At 42.9% G+C, this 25,646-nt stretch overlaps 1 protein-coding gene and 6 non-coding genes across 14 annotated transcripts in view; 4 read left to right on the top strand and 3 right to left on the bottom strand.

Annotated features, from left to right (window-relative positions):
* Positions 1-19,637, top strand: part of cnot3b (CCR4-NOT transcription complex, subunit 3b) — a 37,870-nt gene extending 18,233 nt beyond the window's left edge. For 5 of the 8 annotated variants that reach the window (XM_058404844.1, XM_058404848.1, XM_058404845.1 and 2 more), the window contains 6 exons: positions 12,503-12,599; positions 12,850-12,894; positions 15,389-15,587; positions 15,777-15,909; positions 15,999-16,124; positions 18,039-19,637. In XM_058404844.1, coding sequence (XP_058260827.1) covers positions 12,503-12,599; positions 12,850-12,894; positions 15,389-15,587; positions 15,777-15,909; positions 15,999-16,124; positions 18,039-18,137 — 699 coding nt within the window. In that variant the 3' untranslated portion in view covers positions 18,138-19,637. The remainder of the gene's footprint in view (positions 1-12,502; positions 12,600-12,849; positions 12,895-15,388; positions 15,588-15,776; positions 15,910-15,998; positions 16,125-18,038) is intronic. The other 3 variants (XM_058404850.1, XM_058404849.1, XM_058404846.1) reach the window with 1 other exon arrangement.
* Positions 19,638-22,193: 2,556 nt separating this feature from the next.
* On the top strand, positions 22,194-22,282 carry trnay-gua (transfer RNA tyrosine (anticodon GUA)). The gene is given in 2 exon segments: positions 22,194-22,230; positions 22,247-22,282. It is a non-coding gene; the product is annotated as a tRNA-Tyr (tRNA).
* An 88-nt stretch (positions 22,283-22,370) lies between these two features.
* Positions 22,371-22,442, bottom strand: trnae-cuc (transfer RNA glutamic acid (anticodon CUC)). The gene has a single exon. It is a non-coding gene; the product is annotated as a tRNA-Glu (tRNA).
* Positions 22,443-23,363: 921 nt separating this feature from the next.
* trnay-gua (transfer RNA tyrosine (anticodon GUA)) lies at positions 23,364-23,452 on the top strand. Its single transcript is given in 2 exon segments — positions 23,364-23,400; positions 23,417-23,452. It is a non-coding gene; the product is annotated as a tRNA-Tyr (tRNA).
* Positions 23,453-23,541: 89 nt separating this feature from the next.
* On the bottom strand, positions 23,542-23,613 carry trnae-cuc (transfer RNA glutamic acid (anticodon CUC)). The gene has a single exon. It is a non-coding gene; the product is annotated as a tRNA-Glu (tRNA).
* A 526-nt stretch (positions 23,614-24,139) lies between these two features.
* On the top strand, positions 24,140-24,228 carry trnay-gua (transfer RNA tyrosine (anticodon GUA)). The gene is given in 2 exon segments: positions 24,140-24,176; positions 24,193-24,228. It is a non-coding gene; the product is annotated as a tRNA-Tyr (tRNA).
* Positions 24,229-24,316: 88 nt separating this feature from the next.
* trnae-cuc (transfer RNA glutamic acid (anticodon CUC)) lies at positions 24,317-24,388 on the bottom strand. Its single transcript has one exon. It is a non-coding gene; the product is annotated as a tRNA-Glu (tRNA).
* Positions 24,389-25,646: the final 1,258 nt, after the last annotated feature.

The following is a 25,646-nucleotide window of genomic DNA, read 5'->3' as shown; positions in this document are numbered from 1 at the left end:
CGTCGTCTCAAGGACTGAATGTTTCTCAGGGCCTGTGGCTACAAAACAAGCACAAATCATCAGTTTGTTGAAGTTTGATTTGGTTTTCTCCAAACATGTCACCAAACCTCTCTACCTCTCTGCAGAGTATAATGTTCTAGAAGTTTTGCAGTTTGTTCAGATGCAATTTCGCATTTTTTGGAGAACTTTTTCCTAGCCACCCTTTTATGAAAGCCGTACCTGTTCAGTCTTTTTCCATGTGCTGTTATGAACAATTACCGTTTAATGGATGTACAGAGGCCTGTAGATCACATGATGCAGCTCTTGTTAAATTTTCTTTTTTCTATCGTCTCGGAGCATTAAATGGTCAGAACTTAGCCTGGATTTTTCTAGGACAGCCACTCCTGGGGAAAACTGGTCTGTCCTGAAGCCTTTCCATTTCCATAAACCATCTTTCTTAGTGTAGGACGGTGAATTTCTGATTCTTTGGAGATGGCCTTATAATGCTTGGTATGAGGATGAGCAGCAGCAGTATGCTCTGAGGTCATGGCTGATGTAGACACACAACTGAGTGTTCTAGGACACCAAAATGCCACAACGTCTGCTTTTATAGAGGTCGTCACATTTCTTGATTATTTAGTTAAAACAGCATTTTGTTAGTAAAACCTGGCTGCTTAATCATTCTCTTAATGATTGTGGAAGTAGGACTGGTTTTTCCCACCTGCTTTCTACATCCTGAAATCTGTTGTGGGTTGTTTTGGTTGTCACCTGAGGTTATTGGTTTGATTATAGAAGTTGGTGAGGACCACACAATTGTTATTTATGCCCTGATAACAAAAACAGAACCAGAGAAAAGCTTTCTTTCCTTTTTGTCTTTTACTGATTAGTGACCAAATTAATTAGCATTAAAATAAAAGGAAAATAATTTGTCATGTGATTGTAAGTTGTTAGCTACTGGTTAGCTGTTAAAGTTCCTTCTAATGTAGCCTCACATACAGATGAGTTTTACCCTCCAGAGTTGAAGGATCTCTAGGATGATTAGATGTTATTACTGTTTTTGGTTTTTTACTGAACTCTTAGGTGAGTATTTGTCCATGTAACAAGTAGTTTCTACACTATAACCCTGCTATAATCTTCTCTATAGTTGCACACGCTATTGTATCACATTATTTACCAGCATGCTGACGTCTCTCCCATCTAAACGCAGATGCCACTTTAGTCAATTTGCTTATTGAAACACAGCCAGTTGAGTAGTTTCCATGACCCAATAATGAACCCAGTAACAATCCGAAATCGAGGTCGGCTCCCCGCTCAGTAGCTCAGCATGCCACAGAGCAGAGTAGGATGTTAAATACCTACATTTAATCATGCATTACACCTGTCTGGAACAATCTACACTTAGTCTTCATGCTTTTTCACCTGTTATTCCGTTTATATTCATTATATCCAGAAAGTATTCACCCCCTAGTGGTTATTTCTCTTGTTACACAGCAGATGTAAATAGAATTAGTCAGATTCTGCACTTTCTCTAAAATGTAATAAAACATTTAGATCACAGCAAACAGCACACAGTGTTGTATTTCCATATACATGTGTGTGCTAGCTGTATCTAGATATGACTCTCACTGTGGTGTAGGTGCAGGTTTTCATTCCAACCAGTTCAGAGCTACACAGGATTCTGCCTGTTTGATCTGCTCATCTTCAGTTTCAGTGGATTATCAGTGGATGTGACTCCCGCTGTTTTTTTTATTGAAAACCTGCACCTGTCCCTTGCAGACAGGATTGAACACCACTGACAACTAATTTCCAGGATGCTACAGTTTAGCAAGTTACACTCACTACACAACTCACTACACAACACTCACTACACAACTCACTACACAACACTCACTACACAACACTCACTACACAACACTCACTACACAACTCACTACACTACACTCACTACACAACACACACTCACTACACTACACTCACTACACTACACTCACTACACTACACTCACTCACTACTCACTCACTACACTACACTCACTACACTACACTCACTCACTACACTACACTACACTCACTACACTACACTCACTCACTACACTACACTACACTCACTACACTACACTCACTCACTACACTACACTACACTCACTACACTACACTACACTCACTACACTACACTACACTACACTACACTACACTCACTCACTACACTACACTCACTACACTACACTCACTACACTACACTCACTACACTACACTCACTCACTACACTACACTACACTCACTACACTACACTACACTCACTCACTACACTACACTACACTCACTACACTACACTACACTCACTACACTACACTACACTACACTACACTCACTCACTACACTACACTCACTACACTACACTCACTACACTACACTCACTCACTACACTACACTACACTCACTACACTACACTCACTCACTACACTACACTACACTACACTCACTACACAACACTACACTACACTCACTCACTACACTACACTACACTCACTACACTACACTCACTACTCACTCACTACACAACACTCACTACACAACACTCACTACACTACACTCACTACACTACACTCACTACACTACACTCACTACACAACACTCACTACACTCACTACACAACACTCACTACACAACACTCACTACACTCACTCACTACTCACTCACTACACAACACTCACTCACTACACTCACTACACTACACTCACTACACAACACTCACTACACTCACTCACTACACTCACTCACTACACTCACTCACTACACAACACTCACTCACTACACTCACTACACTACACTCACTCACTACACTCACTACACAACACTCACTACACAACACTCACTACACTCACTACACAACACTCACTACACTCACTCACTACACAACACTCACTCACTACACTCACTACACTACACTCACTCACTACACTCACTACACAACACTCACTACACAACTCACTCACTACACTACACTCACTACACAACACTCACTACACTCACTACACTACACTCACTACACTACACTCACTACACAACACTCACTACACTCACTACACAACACTCACTACACAACACTCACTCACTACACTCACTACACTACACTACTCACTACGCTCACTACACTCACTACACTACACTCACTACACAACACTCACTCACTACACTACACAACACTCACTACACTACACTCACTCACAACTCACTACACAACACTCACTCACTACACTACACAACACTCACTACACTACACAACACTCACTACACTACACAACACTCACTACACAACACTCACTACACAACACTCACTACACAACACTCACTACACTACACTCACTCACTCACTACACTACACTACACTCACTACACTACACTACACTCACTACACAACACTCACTACACTCACTACACAACACTCACTACACAACACTCACTCCACTACACTCACTCCACTACACTACACTCACTACACAAGACTCACTACACTACACTACACTCACTACACTACACTACACTACACTCACTCCACTACACTACACTACACTACACTACACTACACTCACTCCACTACACTCACTCCACTACACTACACTCACTACACAAGACTCACTACACAAGACTCACTACACTACACTACACTCACTACACTACACTACACTCAATACACTCTACTCACTACACTTCACTACACTCACTACACTACACTACACTCACTCCACTACACTCACTCCACTACACTCACTCCACTACACTACACTCACTACACAAGACTCACTACACTACACTCACTCCACTACACTACACTACACTACACTACACTCACTCCACTACACAAGACTCACTACACAAGACTCACTACACTACACTACACTCACTCCACTACACTACACTCACTACACAAGACTCACTACACTACACTCACTCCACTACACTACACTCACTACACTACACTACACTCCACTACACTCACTCCACTACACTCACTCCACTACACTCACTCCACTACACTACACTCCACTCCACTCCACTCCACACTCCACTCACTACACTACACTACACTACACTACACTCACTACACTTCACTACACTCACTACACTACACTACACTACACTACACTACACTACACTCACTCCACTCCACTACACTCACTCCACTCCACTCCACTCCACTCCACTCCACTCCACTCCACTCCACTCCACACTCCACTCACTACACTACACTCCACTCCACTCACTCCACTACACTCACTACACTCCACTCACTACACTACACTCACTCCACTACACTACACTACACTCACTCCACTACACTCACTCCACTCACTCCACTCCACTACACTACACTACACTACACTACACTCACTACACTACACTACACTACACTACACTCACTACACTCACTACACTCACTACACTACACTCACTACACTACACTACACTACACTACACTACACTACACTCACTCCACTCACTACACTACACTCACTCCACTCACTCCACTCCACTACACTACACTACACTCACTCACTACACTACACTCACTCCACTCACTACACTACACTACACTCACTACACTACACTACACTCACTCCACTCACTACACTACACTCACTCCACTCACTCCACTCCACTACACTACACTCACTACACTACACTACACTCACTCCACTCACTCCACTCCACTCCACTCACTACACTACACTACACTACACTCACTACACTACACTACACTCACTCCACTCACTCCACTCCACTCCACTCACTACACTACACTACACTACACTACACTCACTACACTACACTACACTCACTCCACTCACTACACTACACTACACTCACTACACTCCACTCCACTCACTCCACTCGCTACACTACACTCACTGCACTCACTACACTCACTACACTACACTACACTCACTCACTCCACTACACTCACTCACTCCACTACACTCACTCCACTCCACTCACTACACTACTCACTCACTCCACTCACTCCACTACACTCCACTCACTCCACTCACTACACTCCACTCACTCCACTCACTACACTACACTCACTACACTACACTACACTCACTCACTCACTACACTACACTCACTCCACTACACTCCACTCACTCCACTACACTCCACTCACTCCACTCACTACACTCACTCCACTCACTACACTCACTACACTCACTCCACTACACTCACTCCACTACACTCCACTCACTCCACTCACTACACTACACTCACTACACTCACTCCACTCACTACACTACACTCCACTCACTCCACTCACTACACTACACTACACTACACTCACTCCACTCACTACACTACACTCACTCCACTCACTACACTACACTACACTCACTCACTACACTACACTCACTCCACTCACTACACTACACTCACTACACTACACTCACTACACTACACTACACTACACTACACTACACTCCACTCCACTACACTACACTCACTACACTACTCACTACACTCCACTCACTACACTACACTACACTACACTCACTACACTACACTACACTCCACTCACTACACTCCACTCACTCCACTCACTACACTCCACTCACTCCACTCACTCCACTACACTCCACTACACTCCACTCCACTCACTCCACTCACTACACTCACTCCACTCCACTCACTACACTACACTACACTACACTCACTACACTACACTACACTACACTACACTACACTACACTACACTACACTACACTACACTACACTACACTACACTACACTCCACTCACTACACTACACTCACTCCACTCACTACACTACACTACACTACACTACACTACACTCACTCACTACACTACACTCACTCCACTCACTACACTACACTACACTCACTCCACTCACTACACTACACTCACTCCACTCACTCCACTCCACTCACTACACTACACTCACTCACTACACTACACTACACTACACTACACTACACTACACTCACTCCACTCACTACACTACACTACACTACACTACACTCACTACACTCCACTCCACTCCACTCACTCCACTCACTACACTACACTCACTCACTCCACTCACTACACTACACTACACTCACTCCACTCACTACACTACACTCACTCCACTCACTACACTCCACTCACTCCACTCCACTCCACTCCACTCACTACACTACACTACACTACACTCACTCACTACACTACACTACACTACACTACACTACACTACACTCACTCCACTCACTACACTACACTCACTACACTCCACTCACTACACTACACTACACTACACTCACTCCACTCACTCCACTCACTACACTCCACTCACTCCACTCCACTCCACTCCACTCCACTCACTACACTACACTCACTCACTACACTACACTACACTACACTACACTCACTCCACTCACTACACTACACTCACTCACTACACTACACTCACTCCACTCACTCCACTCCACTCACTACACTACACTCACTCACTACACTACACTACACTACACTCACTCCACTCACTACACTACACTACACTCACTACACTCCACTCACTACACTCACTACACTACACTCACTCCACTCACTACACTACACTACACTCACTCCACTCACTACACTACACTCACTCCACTCACTACACTACACTACACTACACTACACTACACTACACTCACTCACTACACTACACTACACTACACTCACTCCACTCACTACACTACACTACACTCACTACACTCCACTCACTACACTACACTCCACTCACTACACTACACTCACTCCACTCACTACACTACACTACACTCACTCCACTCACTACACTACACTACACTCACTCCACTCCACTCACTACACTACACTCACTCACTACACTACACTCACTCCACTCACTACACTCCACTCACTACACTACACTCACTCACTACACTCACTACACTCACTCCACTCACTACACTACACTACACTCACTACACTACACTCACTCCACTCACTTCACTACACTACACTCACTCCACTCACTTCACTACACTACACTCACTACACTACTCACTACACTACACTCACTCCACTCACTCCACTCCACTCACTACACTACACTACACTACACTCACTACACTACTCACTACACTACACTCACTCCACTCACTACACTACACTACACTACACTACACTACACTACACTACACTCACTCCACTCACTACACTACACTCACTACACTACACTCACTACACTACACTACACTCACTACACTACACTCACTACACTCACTCCACTCACTACACTACACTCACTACACTACACTCACTCACTCCACTACACTCACTCCACTCCACTCACTACACTACTCACTCACTCCACTCACTCCACTCCACTCACTCCACTCACTCCACTCCACTCACTCCACTCACTCCACTCACTCCACTCACTACACTCCACTCACTCCACTACACTCACTACACTACACTACACTCACTCACTCACTACACTACACTCACTCCACTACACTCCACTCACTCCACTACACTCCACTCACTACACTCACTACACTCACTCCACTACACTCACTCCACTCCACTACACTACACTCACTACACTCACTACACTACACTCACTACACTCACTCCACTCACTACACTACACTCACTCCACTCACTACACTCCACTCACTACACTCCACTCACTACACTACACTACACTCACTCACTACACTACACTACACTCACTCACTACACTACACTCACTCCACTCACTCCACTACACTACACTCCACTCACTCCACTCACTCCACTCCACTCACTACACTACACTACACTCACTCACTACACTACACTACACTCACTCCACTCACTACACTACACTCACTCACTACACTACACTCACTCCACTCACTACACTACACTCACTCACTACACTACACTCACTCCACTCACTACACTACACTCACTCCACTCACTACACTACACTACACTCACTACACTACACTACACTACACTACACTACACTCACTCACTCCACTACACTCACTCACTCCACTACACTCACTCACTCCACTCCACTCACTACACTCACTCCACTCCACTCCACTCCACTCACTACACTACACTACACTCACTACACTACACTCACTCCACTCACTACACTACACTCACTCCACTCACTACACTACACTACACTCACTACACTACACTCACTCACTCCACTACACTCACTCCACTCCACTCACTACACTACACTCACTCACTCACTCCACTCCACTCACTCCACTCCACTCACTCCACTCCACTCACTACACTACACTACACTCACTACACTACACTACACTCACTACACTACACTACACTCACTACACTACACTCACTCACTCCACTACACTCACTCCACTCCACTCACTACACTACACTCACTCACTCCACTACACTCACTCCACTCCACTCACTACACTACACTCACTCACTCCACTACACTCACTCCACTCCACTCACTACACTACACTACACTACACTACACTACACTCACTACACTACACTCCACTCACTCCACTCACTACACTACACTCACTCCACTCACTCCACTCCACTCCACTCCACTCACTCACTACACTACACTACACTACACTCACTACACTCACTACACTACACTCACTACACTACACTACACTACACTACACTACACTCACTCCACTCACTACACTACACTCACTCCACTCACTACACTACACTACACTCACTACACTACACTCACTCACTACACTACACTACACTACACTCACTCCACTCACTACACTACACTCACTCCACTCACTACACTACACTACACTACACTCACTACACTACACTACACTCACTACACTACACTCACTACACTACACTACACTACACTCACTACACTACACTCACTCCACTCACTACACTACACTCACTACACTACACTCACTCCACTCACTACACTACACTCACTCCACTACACTACACTACACTACACTACACTACACTACACTACACTCACTCCACTACACTACACTACACTACACTACACTACACTCACTCCACTACACTCACTACACTACACTACACTACACTCACTACACTACACTCACTCCACTCACTACACTACACTCACTACACTACACTCACTCCACTCACTACACTACACTCACTCCACTCACTACACTACACTACACTCACTACACTACACTCACTCCACTCACTACACTACACTCACTACACTACACTACACTCCACTCACTACACTACACTCACTCCACTCACTACACTACACTCACTACACTACACTCACTCCACTCACTACACTACACTCACTCCACTCACTACACTACACTCACTCCACTCACTACACTACACTCACTACACTACACTCACTACACTCACTACACTACACTACACTCACTACACTACACTCACTCCACTCACTACACTACACTACACTACACTCACTCCACTCACTACACTACACTACACTCACTACACTACACTACACTCACTCCACTCACTACACTACACTACACTCACTACACTACACTCACTACACTACACTCACTACACTACACTCACTACACTACACTACACTCACTACACTACACTCACTCCACTCACTACACTACACTCACTACACTCCACTCACTCCACTCACTACACTACACTCACTACACTACACTCACTACACTCACTACACTACACTCACTACACTCACTACACTACACTACACTCACTACACTCCACTCACTCCACTCACTACACTACACTCACTACACTCACTACACTACACTCACTCCACTCACTACACTACACTACACTCACTACACTACACTCACTCCACTCACTACACTACACTACACTACACTCCACTCCACTCACTACACTACACTCACTCCACTCCACTCCACTCCACTCACTACACTACACTACACTACACTACACTCCACTCACTACACTCCACTCACTACACTACACTCACTCCACTCACTACACTACACTCACTCCACTCACTACACTACACTCACTCCACTCACTACACTACACTCACTCCACTCACTACACTACACTACACTCACTACACTACACTCACTCCACTCACTACACTACACTACACTACACTCACTACACTACACTCACTCCACTCACTACACTACACTACACTCACTACACTCACTACACTACACTCACTCCACTCACTACACTACTCACTCCACTCACTACACTACTCACTCCACTCACTACACTACACTACACTCACTACACCACACTCACTACACTCACTACACTACACTCACTCCACTCACTACACTACACTACACTCACTACACTACACTCCACTCACTACACTACACTCACTCCACTCACTACACTCCACTCCACTCACTACACTACACTCACTCCACTCACTACACTACACTACACTCACTACACTACACTCACTCCACTCACTACACTACACTACACTCACTACACTACACTCACTCCACTCACTACACTACACTACACTCACTACACTACACTACACTCACTCCACTCACTACACTACTCACTCCACTCACTACACTACACTACACTCACTACACTACACTACACTCACTACACTACACTACACTCACTACACTACACTACACTCACTACACTACACTACACCACACTCACTCCACTCACTACACCACACTCACTCCACTCACTACACCACACTCACTCCACTCACTACACCACACTCACTCCACTCACTACACTACACTCACTCCACTCACTACACTACACTACACTACACTACACTACACTCACTACACTACACTACACTACACTCACTACACTACACTACACTCACTACACTCACTCCACTCACTACACTACACTACACTCACTACACTCCACTCACTACACTACACTACACCACACTCACTCCACTCACTACACCACACTCACTCCACTCACTACACCACACTCACTCCACTCACTACACCACACTCACTCCACTCACTACACTACACTCACTCCACTCACTACACTACACTCACTCCACTCACTACACTACACTACACTACACTCACTACACTACACTACACTCACTCCACTACACTCACTACACTCCACTCCACTACACTCACTACACTACACTCACTCCACTCACTACACTACACTCACTACACTACACTCACTACACTACACTCACTCCACTCACTACACTACACTCACTACACTCACTACACTACACTCACTACACTACACTCACTCCACTCACTTCACTACACTCACTCCACTCACTACACTACACTCACTACACTACACTCCACTCACTACACTCACTCCACTCACTACACTCCACTCCACTCACTACACTACACTACACTACACTACACTCCACTCCACTCACTACACTCCACTCACTACACTACACTCACTCCACTCACTACACTACACTCACTCCACTCACTACACTACACTACACTCCACTCACTCCACTCACTCCACTACACTACACTACACTACACTCACTCCACTCCACTCACTCCACTCACTCCACTCACTCCACTCACTCCACTACACTACACTCCACTACACTCCACTCCACTCCACTCCACTCCACTCCACTCACTCAATACATTCACTCACTTCATTCACTCACTACACTACACTACACTCCACTCCACTCACTACACTCCACTCCACTCCACTCCACTCACTCAATACATTCACTCACTACACTCCACTCACTACACTCCACTCACTACACTCCACTCACTGCACTACACACTACACTACACTACACTACACTCACTACACTACATTTACTATACTGACTCACTTTACCAAAATACCCTTACTTACAACTTACTGACTACTCACCAGGCTTACATGGTTAATTTTCTGGTAATGACTCGATCCTTTCTACACTTTAAACAGCCATTGAACTCTCATACTTACAGAACAAGACAAAAAGACGAAGTTATGTCCATGTTGCATGTCTCTAGCCTCATAATTGGCCTCAATCAGCTTCGGTTGCCAGATATATATTTACATTTACAGCATTTGGCAGATGCAGTGAAATACAGAGAGACTTAAAGAAGTGCTTTGAAGTCTAAAAAGTTCTCTTGGGTATCATACGGTCAGAAAAGCACACAGACAACACAAATTTTTTTTTGTGCTAATTGAAGTACGTCACGTAGAGGTAGGTTTTTAGATGGCGTCTGAAGACTGTCAGTTGTTCAGACATCTAAGGGAAGTTCATTCCACCACCTAGATGCCAGAACAGAGTAGTGTTATGTTTTGTTAGCCTTTAATTCATAGTCCATAGCATTGAAACCCAATCTAGAACACTGCTTCTCTGGACAAATAAAATGGACTTGTGTGGTAGCATCTAAAATGCTTATATTAAGCTGTTAGATTATGCATTAATCACAGCTGGTGTAGATTATTGCAGATTATCTGTATCTCTGTCACTGTGTGTGTGTGTGCACCTGTATGTACATGGATTTTGAGTCTCTGCTCTTTCTTCTTTCTCAGCCTCAGGAACCGCTCAGTTCTCTGAAATCGATGGCAGAGAGAGCAGCTCAGGGCTCAGGTTTAGAGGGAGAACTCTCTGCGCTACATCTCACCGGAGGTGAATATACAATACACCTACACGCACTCGTCTCCTCAGGGCCCTATGGATTCTGTTTTCCTGATATGACGGAGAATTTAACAGCATTGGCACGTAGAAGTGAATTTCCACATAAACACGGACCTGCAGTGAACATTCACTTTTAAGGGATGTGTTAAAGGTTAGGGATGTGTTAAAGGTTAGACAATTACAATTTAACTAACATACAAGTTTTTCCATCAAATTTAACTGTTCATAAATAAATTTCCAGTAAACAAAGTTGGAGAGTGGAATACACGAGAGTGCAATGGTTCAGGTAAGCCAGTGTTTCTGACCAGTCTTCATATGCAGCTCAATGTATGTTAATTGGTGTACAAATAATTATGATTGGTTTAATCATCAGAATATTTATTCTAAAAACAACTTGCTGTTCTAATTTAAAACTAAGATTAGCCAGTGTTTCAATTCAACTCATCAATGTGTCATACTTGGTGTTATAACAGGTTATAGGGTCTGAGTGTTGTTAACTTTTTTAACCCATAACATTACTCATGCATACTCATTAAATCCATTCTGCACTCACTCTGTCGCTCTCTCTTGCTCTCCCGCTCACTCTCACTCTCTCTCTCTCTCTCTCTCTCTCACACGTTTTCCACTTCCTTTCTGAAGCAAGAATTACATAAACTAAAAGTTTGTGTTTACCTTAAAGGTGGTGGCTGAGGATCTTCTTCCTTGGATAGCTTGAAGACTTTCAAAAAAGATTTACATTAAAGTGTTAAATCTTTTAACAAATCCATCACTGCAGTTTGAAACAATTATTCATTATTATTCATTCTTGGGTTCCTTTCAACAGATTTAGCATTGCTTGGCTCAATAGAAGAGAATTGCTGCATAATCGCGCTCGTCTGTGTCACTCGCACAAGCATGACGTCCCTTTTAAATCCTCTCTAGGTTTCTTCCTCATGTAGTTTTAGCGTTTCTTGTCCTTACCACAGCCGCCTCCGGTTTGCTCATTAGGGAAAAATTTTAAATTGACATCCGGATTACTGTAAAGCTGCCGTGTGACAATCTTCATTGCCTAGTGGTCTATCTAAATAAAATTGTGTTAAAAAATGTCTTTGGAATAACCAGAATACAGGAAAGACCAGTACCTGTGATCAGCTCGTTCCTTTCCTGGCCAGTTGGGTGGAGTGATGGATCAGTAGTTTATCTCTGTGTCGTTATTAGTTCATACCAGAAATGTTTTGCATCAGTCTAATGGATATGTTTAGCCAATTTCTACTCAAATGCTTTAATGATGCATGATCAACTGATTATATAATAATCATGACGGGCTTTGTTGTGATTCACCACATGAGTGGAAAACTCTTGAATAAGGCAATTCCAGTAGAATATTTCTAAGTAAGAGTTTTTTTCTAAGCTTTCGGGACCTGTCTCTTAGTCTTATTGTCACAAATTACAGACCATAGTTGTGGAGATGTCCTCATTTTAATCTTATATTTCATGACTCCCTGGAAAACTATTAATGATTAATATTTGGACACATTCATGAATGTCCCAGATCCATATATCTAGATCTGAAAGCAGGTTTTGCTCTACAGCAGCATTTAGCAGCAAACATGGATTATCTGTATGGTTATAGATTCTGCATACCAGACCGTTTTCCAGGTCTAGTTGGGAGTTTACTTGTTTTGGAAAGGATGGAGGTCTCTGTTTTGTAGCAGGGGCTTTGAGGGATTTTTAGTTTTCCATATTTTGTTAGCTTGTTAAGCTACTGCCAGGTTTGTTTAAGTGGTCAGTCAAGCACTTCAGCATGATGTCAATATACAGAATACATTTGAAGAGCCATTTCATGGGGATTTTTAAATCGACAGGCAGTGCTAAGATATAAATGGAAGTGAATCATTTCCCCAATATTATCTGCCTGAAGCATCCGTTCAGCCAGGTGTGTTAATTGCTTTTGGTTGTTAAATCTATATTTCGAAAAAATCGCATCACAACTTTAAGTTCTTACATAACGGGTTTTGTTATGGTCTTTTGTTAAACAGTGGGAATTAATTTAAATCTGGCAACCTGTTTAAAGTAACATTTCTGTACTAGGCTCCTAGATGGTTCTAATCTGCTCTTTGTGTGTGGGTGTGTGTAAACCACACTCTAATCAAATATCATATACAGCCCTGTCCGAAAGTATTGGAATAGCAAGGCCAAGGGCTATAAATTAAGGACATTTGGGTTTGAGCTCAATAGATGAATATAGTAAAATAGATCATAATTTCAGTATACATTTCTTGGTATTTGCATCTAGATGTGTTAAACAGCTTGGAATGTGACACTTGGTAGCAGAAGAACCTATTGTTTGGGTGAGCAAAAGTATTGGAACAGGTCAGCATAAACTAAATAACATTTGTTTCAATTATGTCCCTTGCTTGCAATAACTGTATCAATCCAGGGACCTAGTGACTTCACCTGTTTTTGGTTAGTGTCATTCTGCATGAAGAATTTCCTTTAAATTCGATTTGCATTGCATTGCAATTGAATTTCTCTGTACATTGGCTGACATTGTTTCTGTAGGCTTCTGAGTAGGGTTCCAGTGTTTTTGAGCACTTAAAAAATATGTACATTTTAAACAAGGTGCCATGCTCTACACATTTAGATGTAAATATCAAGTGAAATTCTTCTTCTGATGTTCAGCTTCTGATCTCAAACCCAGTGTATAACAAAAACAAAAGAATTGGCCTTTGCTGTTCCAATATATTTGCAGTGGATTGTGTATTCCTGTAGGTGAGATTATCTTTTCTGTCCTCCTCTAGATATCTTCCCTAGTTCCACAGCCCCGCCATGTCCTCCTACAGCCCCCCAGTCTTCTCTTACAGAGGTTAACATTCCTCCATCGTTGGGCGTCTGTCCTCTGGGTTCCGTCCCTATCTCCAAAGAGCAGCACTACCAGCACGTTATGCAAGAGGCAGCGTGGACACACATGCCCCACCCGTCAGACTCGGAGAGGATCAGGTACACATTCATCTGACCTTCACAGACACACATACTCACCTGCTTCAGGCATGTGCCTTTAATTAGAATGCTGTTATAATAATCTGTGTTTTTTGGTATGATTATTTAACTTTATCTTGTAGTGTTTTTTATAGTTCTTGCGTTATGATGAACTCCCTGAACCGGTTTGATTTTATTCTCCACACACAGGCAGTACCTGATGAGGAATCCCTGTCCTACGTTGCCTTACCATCACCAGGTGCCACCACCACACTCGGACTCTGTGGAGTTTTACCAGAGGCTGTCCACAGAGACGCTCTTCTTTATTTTCTACTACCTTGAGGTACACAGTCATTATTCTGCTTCTTATGCAGACTCTGTATGACATCTAGCTTCATTGTATAACCAGTACATACCTGTTCCAATTGGCAGGGCACAAAGGCTCAGTATTTGGCAGCCAAAGCCTTGAAAAAGCAGTCCTGGAGGTTCCACACAAAGTACATGATGTGGTTCCAGAGGCACGAGGAGCCGAAGACCATCACTGATGAGTTTGAGCAGGTGAGACCCAGTGGTTCCAGTGTTTACAGTTCACCAAATAACAGGTTTGTTGTGATGTAAAAAGTTAAACCATGGTGAATCTCATCAGCCTCTTTTCCACTTTTAATGGGCAGAATTCAACCAGCAGTATTGAATTAAAAAATGTTTTTGCTTCTAATGCACCACTTTTAGTCTTAGAAATAAAAGTTTACCAACTTAAAAGATCTCAATATGGCCATTCTTCTGTGCAAAAGTGATTCATTTCTGTCATAGTGTGAGGGGATCTCCGGTACACAGCCCTCTTCAAGTCATTCCACAGGGTTGTTTTGATATGATATAGATCTGCTCCATTCTATTACGTACATTCATCATCTTCTGATGACAGTTTTTTGTTTGGAGATTTTTTCTTCTTCTGTCTAACATAGGCCTACAAGGATTGTTCCAGAATAGATTGGTATTTGGATCTCTGATTCCCTCTGTTTTAAATAGACCCCCAGTTCCAGCCGAAGAGAAGCAGCTCTATAGCATGACTCTGCCACCAGCATGCTTCACTGTGGGTGTGGTGTTTGGGGGATAAACTGCCTTGTCTTGGCACCAAGCATATCTTTTTAGAATTATGGCCAAAATGTTCTACCATGGTACACATGCTTTGGGATGTTTAGTTGAGCTTAGATTTTTTTTTCTGGTGAGAAAGGTGCCGTCCTGCTCAGTAGTCCAGCTGTGTGAAGGATACAGGAGATTGTTGTCACATGCTGGAAGTGATGAGTATTTGCCAGATATTTTTGGAGGTCATTTAATGTTGACATAGGTCTCCTGTTAGCCTCACAGAGGTTCTGTGTACAACATACATGAGCATACTAAAGCTATTGGATTCTCACCATATGGAGAGTGGAGAAAGGTTTACATACTTTATAGGCAGACCTGGTGTGTGATGATTCTGTATGGAAACTACTGGTTTAGTGAACAGCTAACGTAGCTTACTAGTTTGTATGTGAATGATGGATCTATGATGATTATCTTTGTAAACTGATTAGCTCATTATAGAAACTGAGTATTATTAGAAGCTTATTTTAGCTAGTTCATAATAAAAAAAATAAGATATGTACAGACTGTTGTGGAATCAAAACGAGCATGAGTACAGCAAGCATAGAAAGTCATTACACATGTGACTTCACTGGTCCTTGTTTAAAAAGAAGATTCCTGTGCTGCCAGTTTTGCAAAGTCGTTTTCTGAAAGAAAAACGGCACAAAAAAGACTCTGAAATGCTGGAGTAATTTCAGCTCAAATATTGGCAGTCACTGGGTTCAGGTTCATCTAAGATGAACTCCAATGCAAAGCAGATTTGCAGAAAGCGTAATTACCCTCTACAGCAATCAAATCTCTCTCCAGCTTCTGGGCATTAAGATGCCTTGTGTGACCTCAGCTTAAGATGATCAAAAACTGAAGGGATAGCAAGTGGAGCATAGAACATTTTTTCTTTTTTTTTGAACGACTGTGCATGTTTTTGTTTCCATAATTAATTTTTTATTATGAAGTATAATGAAAAAGCTCCCATGTTTAGGAGCTTTCCTCCTAAACATAAAAAAGAACCATCACAACCTTAAGGTACAATAAACATCTGTGAATGTTATTTATTCCTTTCTTGGGTTTTAGTGATTGATTTTCTTTAATAAATAATGTCTTTTTTTTTTTTTTTTTTAATGCTCTACACAGGTCACATGCTGGTCTGGCTAAACTCGGCCTGGTGTCTCGTCTAGTTTGGATTCGCAAATGTTTTGTTTGAATCTTGTCAAAGTTTTCATTCGTTCTTGGTATTCAGGGCCTTCGTTTTGGTTTCAGGTGGTGGGAAATGGATTGATAATGAATTTGATTTGAAAATCACAACCAATTTCGATGCAGAAGCTATAATTTTTTTGCCTCTCTTTTCTGCCACAGGGGACATACATTTACTTTGACTATGAGAAGTGGGGCCAGAGGAAGAAGGAAGGCTTCACGTTTGAGTACAGGTACCTGGAGGACCGGGACCTCCAGTGACGGCCAAGAAGAACCGCAGACTACTGTCGACATTCCTGGACTGAACCCGCACTCTCGCGCACATGTGGTGTAGCGACTCAGAAGCTGTTGCGAGGCTGTTTTATGTCTCGTTGGTGCATATTGCCTTTGGAGTTTCTCCCAGTACCGACAAAATCCACTTGCCCAGTACCCCCCCTTCCCTACACCCACCCACCCACACACACACTTTTACCACCATGTTTTAGGAAATCCCGACAGATTGTTCTTGAGCCAAAGAGACCCACGCCTACAGAAGTTCATCCAGCACAGTAGACGGCAAACCCGAGTCAGATTGCTGGTACGAGTCGTAGCGCACAAGCAAACGTTAAATATCTTCTAGCACAAGGAATTCCGAGCAGTGAGAGGCCAAATTCAGCCGCTTATCCTTGACCTCGTCATTTTAAAGCTCTACGAAACGAACTAGCGTCTAACAGGTAACTCTGTTCACGTCCTCCTTGTACCTTAAGCACGGCTTTTAACGGGACGTTTTAACCATCAGGGTCGACGTCCTCGTACAACGATCCAACACTCAAGATGAATTACAGTCTGTCTGTGTCCCGCTCCATACGTTCATATCCAACCCCTAATTCTAACTACAGATAACGACACTGCCCAGAGCAAGAGAGAATTGGAAACGAAAAGCACCAGCACTAAACAAAAAATAAAAAATCCTTGAAGGTCAGCTTACGTGTCTGCTCATGCAGATTTGGACATGCACCCATTACTGAGGCTCAGGAAAAAAAAAAGGTTAAAAAAAAAAATGACTTAGTTTGCATGACCACAGTATTGTGTACGGATCATACTTTGATTTAAACTGACAAAAAAACCCAACAGATATTCTGTGGGTCATTAATAGCCTGCAGTCACTATGAGATGAATTGGTACTCTGACTCTGAATGTGTTTGGATATTCACAAAAAAAAAAAAAAATATGGACATGCATCAATACAGTCGCTTTAGAGACAAACTCCTTACAAACCTTCACCTTCTTCTCCAGCCATCTTCTTCATGTCCCAAAGCTGCTTCTTCTGCTTCATTATAATATTCTCCAATTTTTTGGAGCACCACCCTGACGAGCCTGTTCACGAGAAGCTGCCATCTTAGCTATAACTGAAGAAAATAGATAATCAACAGTTGCGTTTTGTTTAATTCCATTAAACATGATGCATGAAACCTATTTGACAAGTGGCTATCCAGTTTTTTGTTACGTTTACCTTTTCTGAGCGTACTGTATGGAAGAGAATTAAAAATGTGAATTATAATTATATATTTTTTTCCTAACTGGAAAAAAGAGTGATGTACAGAGCAATCTTTTCATCTCGCGTCTCCCCTCGTCTCCTTCCCCTCCGTTTTCAAAGGAACAGCCTAAAAAATAAAACGACAGTCGCAAAGTGGAGAGGATTTCAAGAACAATACACATACAAGACATTCAAATGAAGTAAAGGATTGTAAAATATTAATAAAGAAATTACTTTTCAAAGAATTTGTTTATGCGGTTTTGATTGAAACATTTTTTTTTTTTTTTTTTTTTTAAGGTTAAAGCAAATTTAAGAGCCTGAAGGAAAACAAGCCGAGTGCAGAAACTGTTTAATCCAAAACTCATCCCTCAAATTTTACAGCATGTGATCAAACAGGGTTTTAGTTTAAAATCTTTTCTTTACTTTTTCTGCCACCAGAGAATCAACAAATGAGAAAATGACTCTGATTCAGATTTGTAATCAGCTCACTCAGAGTAAGGCACAGTGGATCTTCCCAGCGGTTCTTACCCTGGTCGGTCTGGTTGGAATGGTAGCTGTCAGGTTGTGGGAATACTTTTATTTTGAACGAGTGTGTAAAATACTCACCAGCTACAGGAAACATGATGGAACCAATAAACTGCTGATTTGAAAAAGTCACATGGGCTTTAAATTTGCAGTCTATAGCGTAGTTTTTGTCTTTTCCTCAGCCGCAGCTGGACCTCCTCACATCCTCTACACAATCCAACCAACCAGTGAGGTCACTTTATATTTATTAATCTTTATCCATCTAATATCTGATCTGGGGTCAGGTAATGAATAAAGAATGTATTTTTTCATTTTTTAAAGTGAGTCTTACTTGCCAGAAAAAAAAAAAAAGCATAAGAAGTGCTGGATTAGACAATGAACAACTGATGAGAAGCTCATGAGGTCAAATCCCAGCTGTGCTCAGTTGTGTAAAACAATGTATGTTTTCACACTGAAAATGTTTGCTGTGATCTGAATCTGAGTGGGTTTGTCCCTGGCTGTATCTGTTCCTATACAGTGTGCAAAATGTTTTCCTGTAGTGCAAGTGTGTGTGTGTGTGTGTGGTAGGAGAATGAGCAATAAACAGACTCCTCGTTCAGTACCTGGGTTGCCTGAAGGTGGAAAATCCCCCTTAGTGTCTGTTACCTGTTTTCCCTGATGTGGAGCTCTGGAGAGATTGTGTCCATGAAGGTGAGAGTCGTTAACACTTCTCATGTTGATGGCAGGTTTCTGTGGTGCCCGTGAGAGACGTCCTGATGGCCTTCTTCTCCGTGTTTGATTGGTGTCGCTTCTTCTTTATCAGCATTTTTACACAGGCTGTTCTGTCCACTGAGAACTAGTGTGTGTCATTTAAATGAACAGCCCAAATAACTGGCTAAAATACTGTTTCAGAAAGAGTGGTGAATAATACAGTAAGACTGCTGTTTGGTAAAAATTAGTCAAATGTAGAATAAAAAAAACCTGTTTTTCTGTCTCTGTGCACCTCTTTGTCTCTGTCTGTCTCTCTTGCTGTCTCTCTCTGTGTCTCTCTGCAACTCTCTTTGTCTGTCTCTCTTTCTGCATCTCTTGTTCACTGTCTCCATCTCTCTCTCTCTCTCGTTAGTGTCTAGTATTTTTTTTAACCCATGTATATTTTCACTCACACTTGCACTGTATACATTACTAATGTTGTCTTTATGCATTATTACATCTATTTTTTTTCCATTTTATTTTGTTGTGTGTGTGTTTGGTGTCTGCACTCATTCCTGCTTCAGATTCTTGATCTTGTTCTTAAACCTGGTTTGTAGCTACATTTTTTTTTTCCCACTGCCTTGTGTTAACCCCTAAGCCCTCACTGCCGCATGACGCTTAGTGCGGAGGAGAGAAAGAACCGCAGCGGTAGCATCCCACGGCCCTGTGCCGATAGAAGGCGAGGTGGGTGGAAACCTTTGCTCTACTCTGCTCTGCTTTGTGCTCTGTTTGATCAGGAACACTGTAGACTGTTATGGAAATCAGTCAAAGCTTTCTACACGCTCCTTCCAAACTTCCTGTTTCTAAAGATATTACATCAACATACATCATTCTCAAGCCTTCTGATGGACAATTTAAAATCACTCTGAAGGCAAGTTAGTCCAAAAATACCTTGTACTGTTGTCAAGGGAAATAAAACACAGGAAAACCAGGCTTCCTGGTTATTTGGCATTCAGACCCATAGTGAATGGGACTGATGGAGATTTCTAGCCCTTACTAGCGAAAAGCTTCATTGTCTGGTGTCACCAAATTGAGGATAGGTTCTCCTGTTCTGACCCTAGTTCCTCTCAAGGTTTCTTCCTCATATCGTGTCAGGGAGTTTTTCCTTGCTAAAATTCCCTCAGCCTTGCTCAATAGCGATTAAAAATTGGGGATGAATATGAATTTAAATTTGACCTTTGTAATTCTTGGTCTATGTTTTTTGATTTTCCTTAAAGCTGCTTTATTGTTAAAAATGCTAAAGGAATGAATTGAATTGAAAATATTGTGCTGCTGCCAGATGATTGGCTGATTAGGTACCTGTTTGAATGAACGGGCGTCCACGTCTTCCTGATAAAGTGGAAGGTGAGACCGCCTTGTGGTGTTGTGAAATGAAATGTTATCAAAGTGGTGAACACACACAATTTGGTTGGGAAGCATATAGCAAAATCAGTGACTCTGTAGCTGTGAGGGTTGTTCTGATTTGACGAGTTTCTAAACATCACATGACTGTAAGTTTGAAAGCTACGTGTCCCGTTTGCCAGGTGGCTGGGAGCGCTTGTGCCTTCCCTTCGATAGCTCAGTTGGTAGAGCGGAGGACTGTAGGTGCTTGCAAACGGACATCCTTAGGTCGCCGGTTCAAATCTGGCTCGAAGGACGGCTTTTTAACGGCCTTTGGCAAGGACGGCGGTTGACGTCGCGTCCTTCCCTGTCGCTGCGGGGGAGAAAAAAAAAAAGCAGCGCGCTTCCCTGACCGGGAATCGAACCCGGGCCGCGGCGGTGAGAGCGCCGAATCCTAGCCACTAGACCACCAGGGACACGTGGGCCGCAAGTGGCTGGACGCAGTACCCCTTTCGGCCTCTGGCGGCGCTTTTCGCCAATGCTGCATGAGTTGAGGGCAAACCTGTTGAAACATAATTTCAACTCATCCGTTATAGGATCTAAATAAGGTCGCCATCGACAGAATCAACAGACGTCCCGCCTCTCAGCTGCAGGGTCACCAGTGTGCAGTCTGTCCGGAGTTTCCCGTGCGCGTCCGCAAGGCGTGTCCGAGTGTTTCTTCTTCCAGTGGCTGGACACAGTACCCAGGATGGCGTCAGAACCCCGAAATTATTCTGCCCAATTAGGTGCTTAGGAGCTCTTGGTTGCACGTTTCCTACTTTCCTATGAACAGAACGGACATTATTCACATTTACATTATTTATTGTCTGGTGTTACCAAATTGAGGACAGGTTCTCCTGTTCTGACCCTAGTTCCCCTCAAGGTTTCTTCCTCATATCGTGTCAGGGAGTTTTTCCTTGCTAAAATTCCCTCAGCCTTGCTCAATAGCGATTAAAAATTGGGGATGAATATGAATTTAAATTTGACCTTTGTAATTCTTGGTCTATGTTTTTTGATTTTCCTTAAAGCTGCTTTATTGTTAAAAATGCTAAAGGAATGAATTGAATTGAAAATATTGTGCTGCTGCCAGATGATTGGCTGATTAGGTACCTGTTTGAATGAACGGGCGTCCACGTCTTCCTGATAAAGTGGAAGGTGAGACCGCCTTGTGGTGTTGTGAAATGAAATGTTATCAAAGTGGTGAACACACACAATTTGGTTGGGAAGCATATAGCAAAATCAGTGACTCTGTAGCTGTGAGGGTTGTTCTGATTTGACGAGTTTCTAAACATCACATGACTGTAAGTTTGAAAGCTACGTGTCCCGTTTGCCAGGTGGCTGGGAGCGCTTGCGCCTTCCCTTCGATAGCTCAGTTGGTAGAGCGGAGGACTGTAGGTGCTTGCAAACGGACATCCTTAGGTCGCCGGTTCAAATCTGGCTCGAAGGACGGCTTTTTAACGGCCTTTGGCAAGGACGGCGGTTGACGTTGCGTCCTTCCCTGTTGCCGCGGGGGAGAAAAAAAAAAAAGCAGCGCGCTTCCCTGACCGGGAATCGAACCCGGGCCGCGGCGGTGAGAGCGCCGAATCCTAGCCACTAGACCACCAGGGACACACGGCCCAAGGCGTGGGCCGCGAGTGGCTGGATGCAGTACCCCTTTCGGCCTCTGGCGGCACTTTTCGCCAATGCCGCATGAGTTGAGGGATTGGGGATGAATATGAATTTAATATTTATATTAATATTATTTATATAATATTTTAATTTAATTGGGGATGAATATGAATTTAAATTTGACCTTTGTAATTCTTGGTCTATGTTTTTTGATTTTTCCTTAAAGCTGCTTTATTGTTAAAAATGCTAAAGGAATAAATTGAATTGAAAATATTGTGCTGCTGCCAGATGATTGGCTGATTAGCTTCCTGATAAAGTGGAGGGTGAGACTGCCTTGTGGTGTTGTGAAATGAAATGTTATCAAAGTGGTGAACACACACAATTTGGTTGGGAAGCATATAGCAAAATCAGTGACTCTGTAGCTGTGAGGGTTGTTCTGATTTGACGAGTTTCTAAACGTCACATGACTGTAAGTTTGAAAGCTACGTGTCCCGTTTGCCAGGTGGCTGGGAGCGCTTGCGCCTTCCCTTCGATAGCTCAGTTGGTAGAGCGGAGGACTGTAGGTGCTTGCAAACGGACATCCTTAGGTCGCCGGTTCAAATCTGGCTCGAAGGACGGCTTTTTAACGGCCTCTGGCAAGGACGGCGGTTGACGTCGCGTCCTTCCCTGTCGCCGCGGGGGAGAAAAAAAAGAAGCAGCGCGCTTCCCTGACCGGGAATCGAACCCGGGCCGCGGCGGTGAGAGCGCCGAATCCTAGCCACTAGACCACCAGGGACACGTGGGCCGCAAGTGGCTGGACGCAGTACCCCTTTCGGCCTCTGGCGGCGCTTTTCGCCAATGCCGCATGAGTTGAGGGCAAACCTGTTGAAACATAATTCAACTCATCCGTTATAGGATCTAAATAAGGTCGCCATCGACAGAATCAACAGACGTCCCGCCTCTCAGCTGCAGGGTCACCAGTGTGCAGTCTGTCCGGAGTTTCCCGTGCGCGTCCGCAATGCGTGTCCGAGTGTTTCTTCTTCCAGTGGCTGGACACAGTACCCAGGATGGCGTCAGAACCCCGAAATTATTCTGCCCAATTAGGTGCTTAGGAGCTCTTGGTTGCACGTTTCCTACTTTCCTATGAACAGAACGGACATTATTCACATTTACATAATTTATTGTCTGGTTTAAAGTTTAATTCTTTAAGGCCTCTAAACAGGTCTGTATGGTGGACGATGAGCTGAAGATTCATTTCCCCTCCTCACTAGGACTGAGCTTTCTTCCTGAACACTGGTGGTTCTGCATGTACACCCTAATTACAGTGAGATGCACATTTTACTTCCTAATTACAGTCAGAGTGCACTTATGCTGCACCATTGGTGTTTACTTCGCTCTCAGTTAAGACACACTGTGTTTTATTGTGTCAGTGTTTTAAACTGATGTTCAGGACCAACTGTACATTTAACTTTTGGTTTTATTAGGAAATGCTGTGATTATTTTTTATTTTCAATACAATCACCTTTTACAGTCATGTTTACATGAGCAGCAGTGTTTGTGAATGAATAAATGCTGTGCAATAATAATAATAATAATAATAATAATAATAATAATAATAATAATAATAATAATAATAATAATAAATTCATAGATGTAGACTTTACCTCTTTAGCTCTTCATGAAATGGACTTTACCATTAAAGATTTGAAGATGTACAATATTTGGTGTTTGCTTAAATATTTATCTTACTGAGTCAGTACTTCATAAAACCATATTTGGAACCACCTCAATTATACCTCCAAGGTCAAATCTCTGAAAAAAATGTTTCCTTCAGCATCTTCCTTCCAGTTTGAAATTCAAGGCCCATTTTTCCGTATTGGTCTTTTGTTAGACTGGTATCTTAAGAGAAAGTGACTGAATGTTTCTAGCATTTATTTGGGATTATCATCATAACCAGCAGATTAACCAGTTAGATTTTGGAATTGATCTGAATAGGATCTACCTTCCTGTTTGAAGTGTGTTTAAGGGTTTTTCTTGCATAGAAATTGTTAACA

The sequence above is a fragment of the Hemibagrus wyckioides genome, linkage group LG12 (assembly GCF_019097595.1).
Source record: "Hemibagrus wyckioides isolate EC202008001 linkage group LG12, SWU_Hwy_1.0, whole genome shotgun sequence".
NCBI classification, from domain to species: Eukaryota; Metazoa; Chordata; class Actinopteri; order Siluriformes; family Bagridae; genus Hemibagrus; species Hemibagrus wyckioides.
The sequence above is the reverse complement of the archived record's forward strand: the minus strand, read 5'-3'. Positions and strand labels throughout refer to the sequence as shown.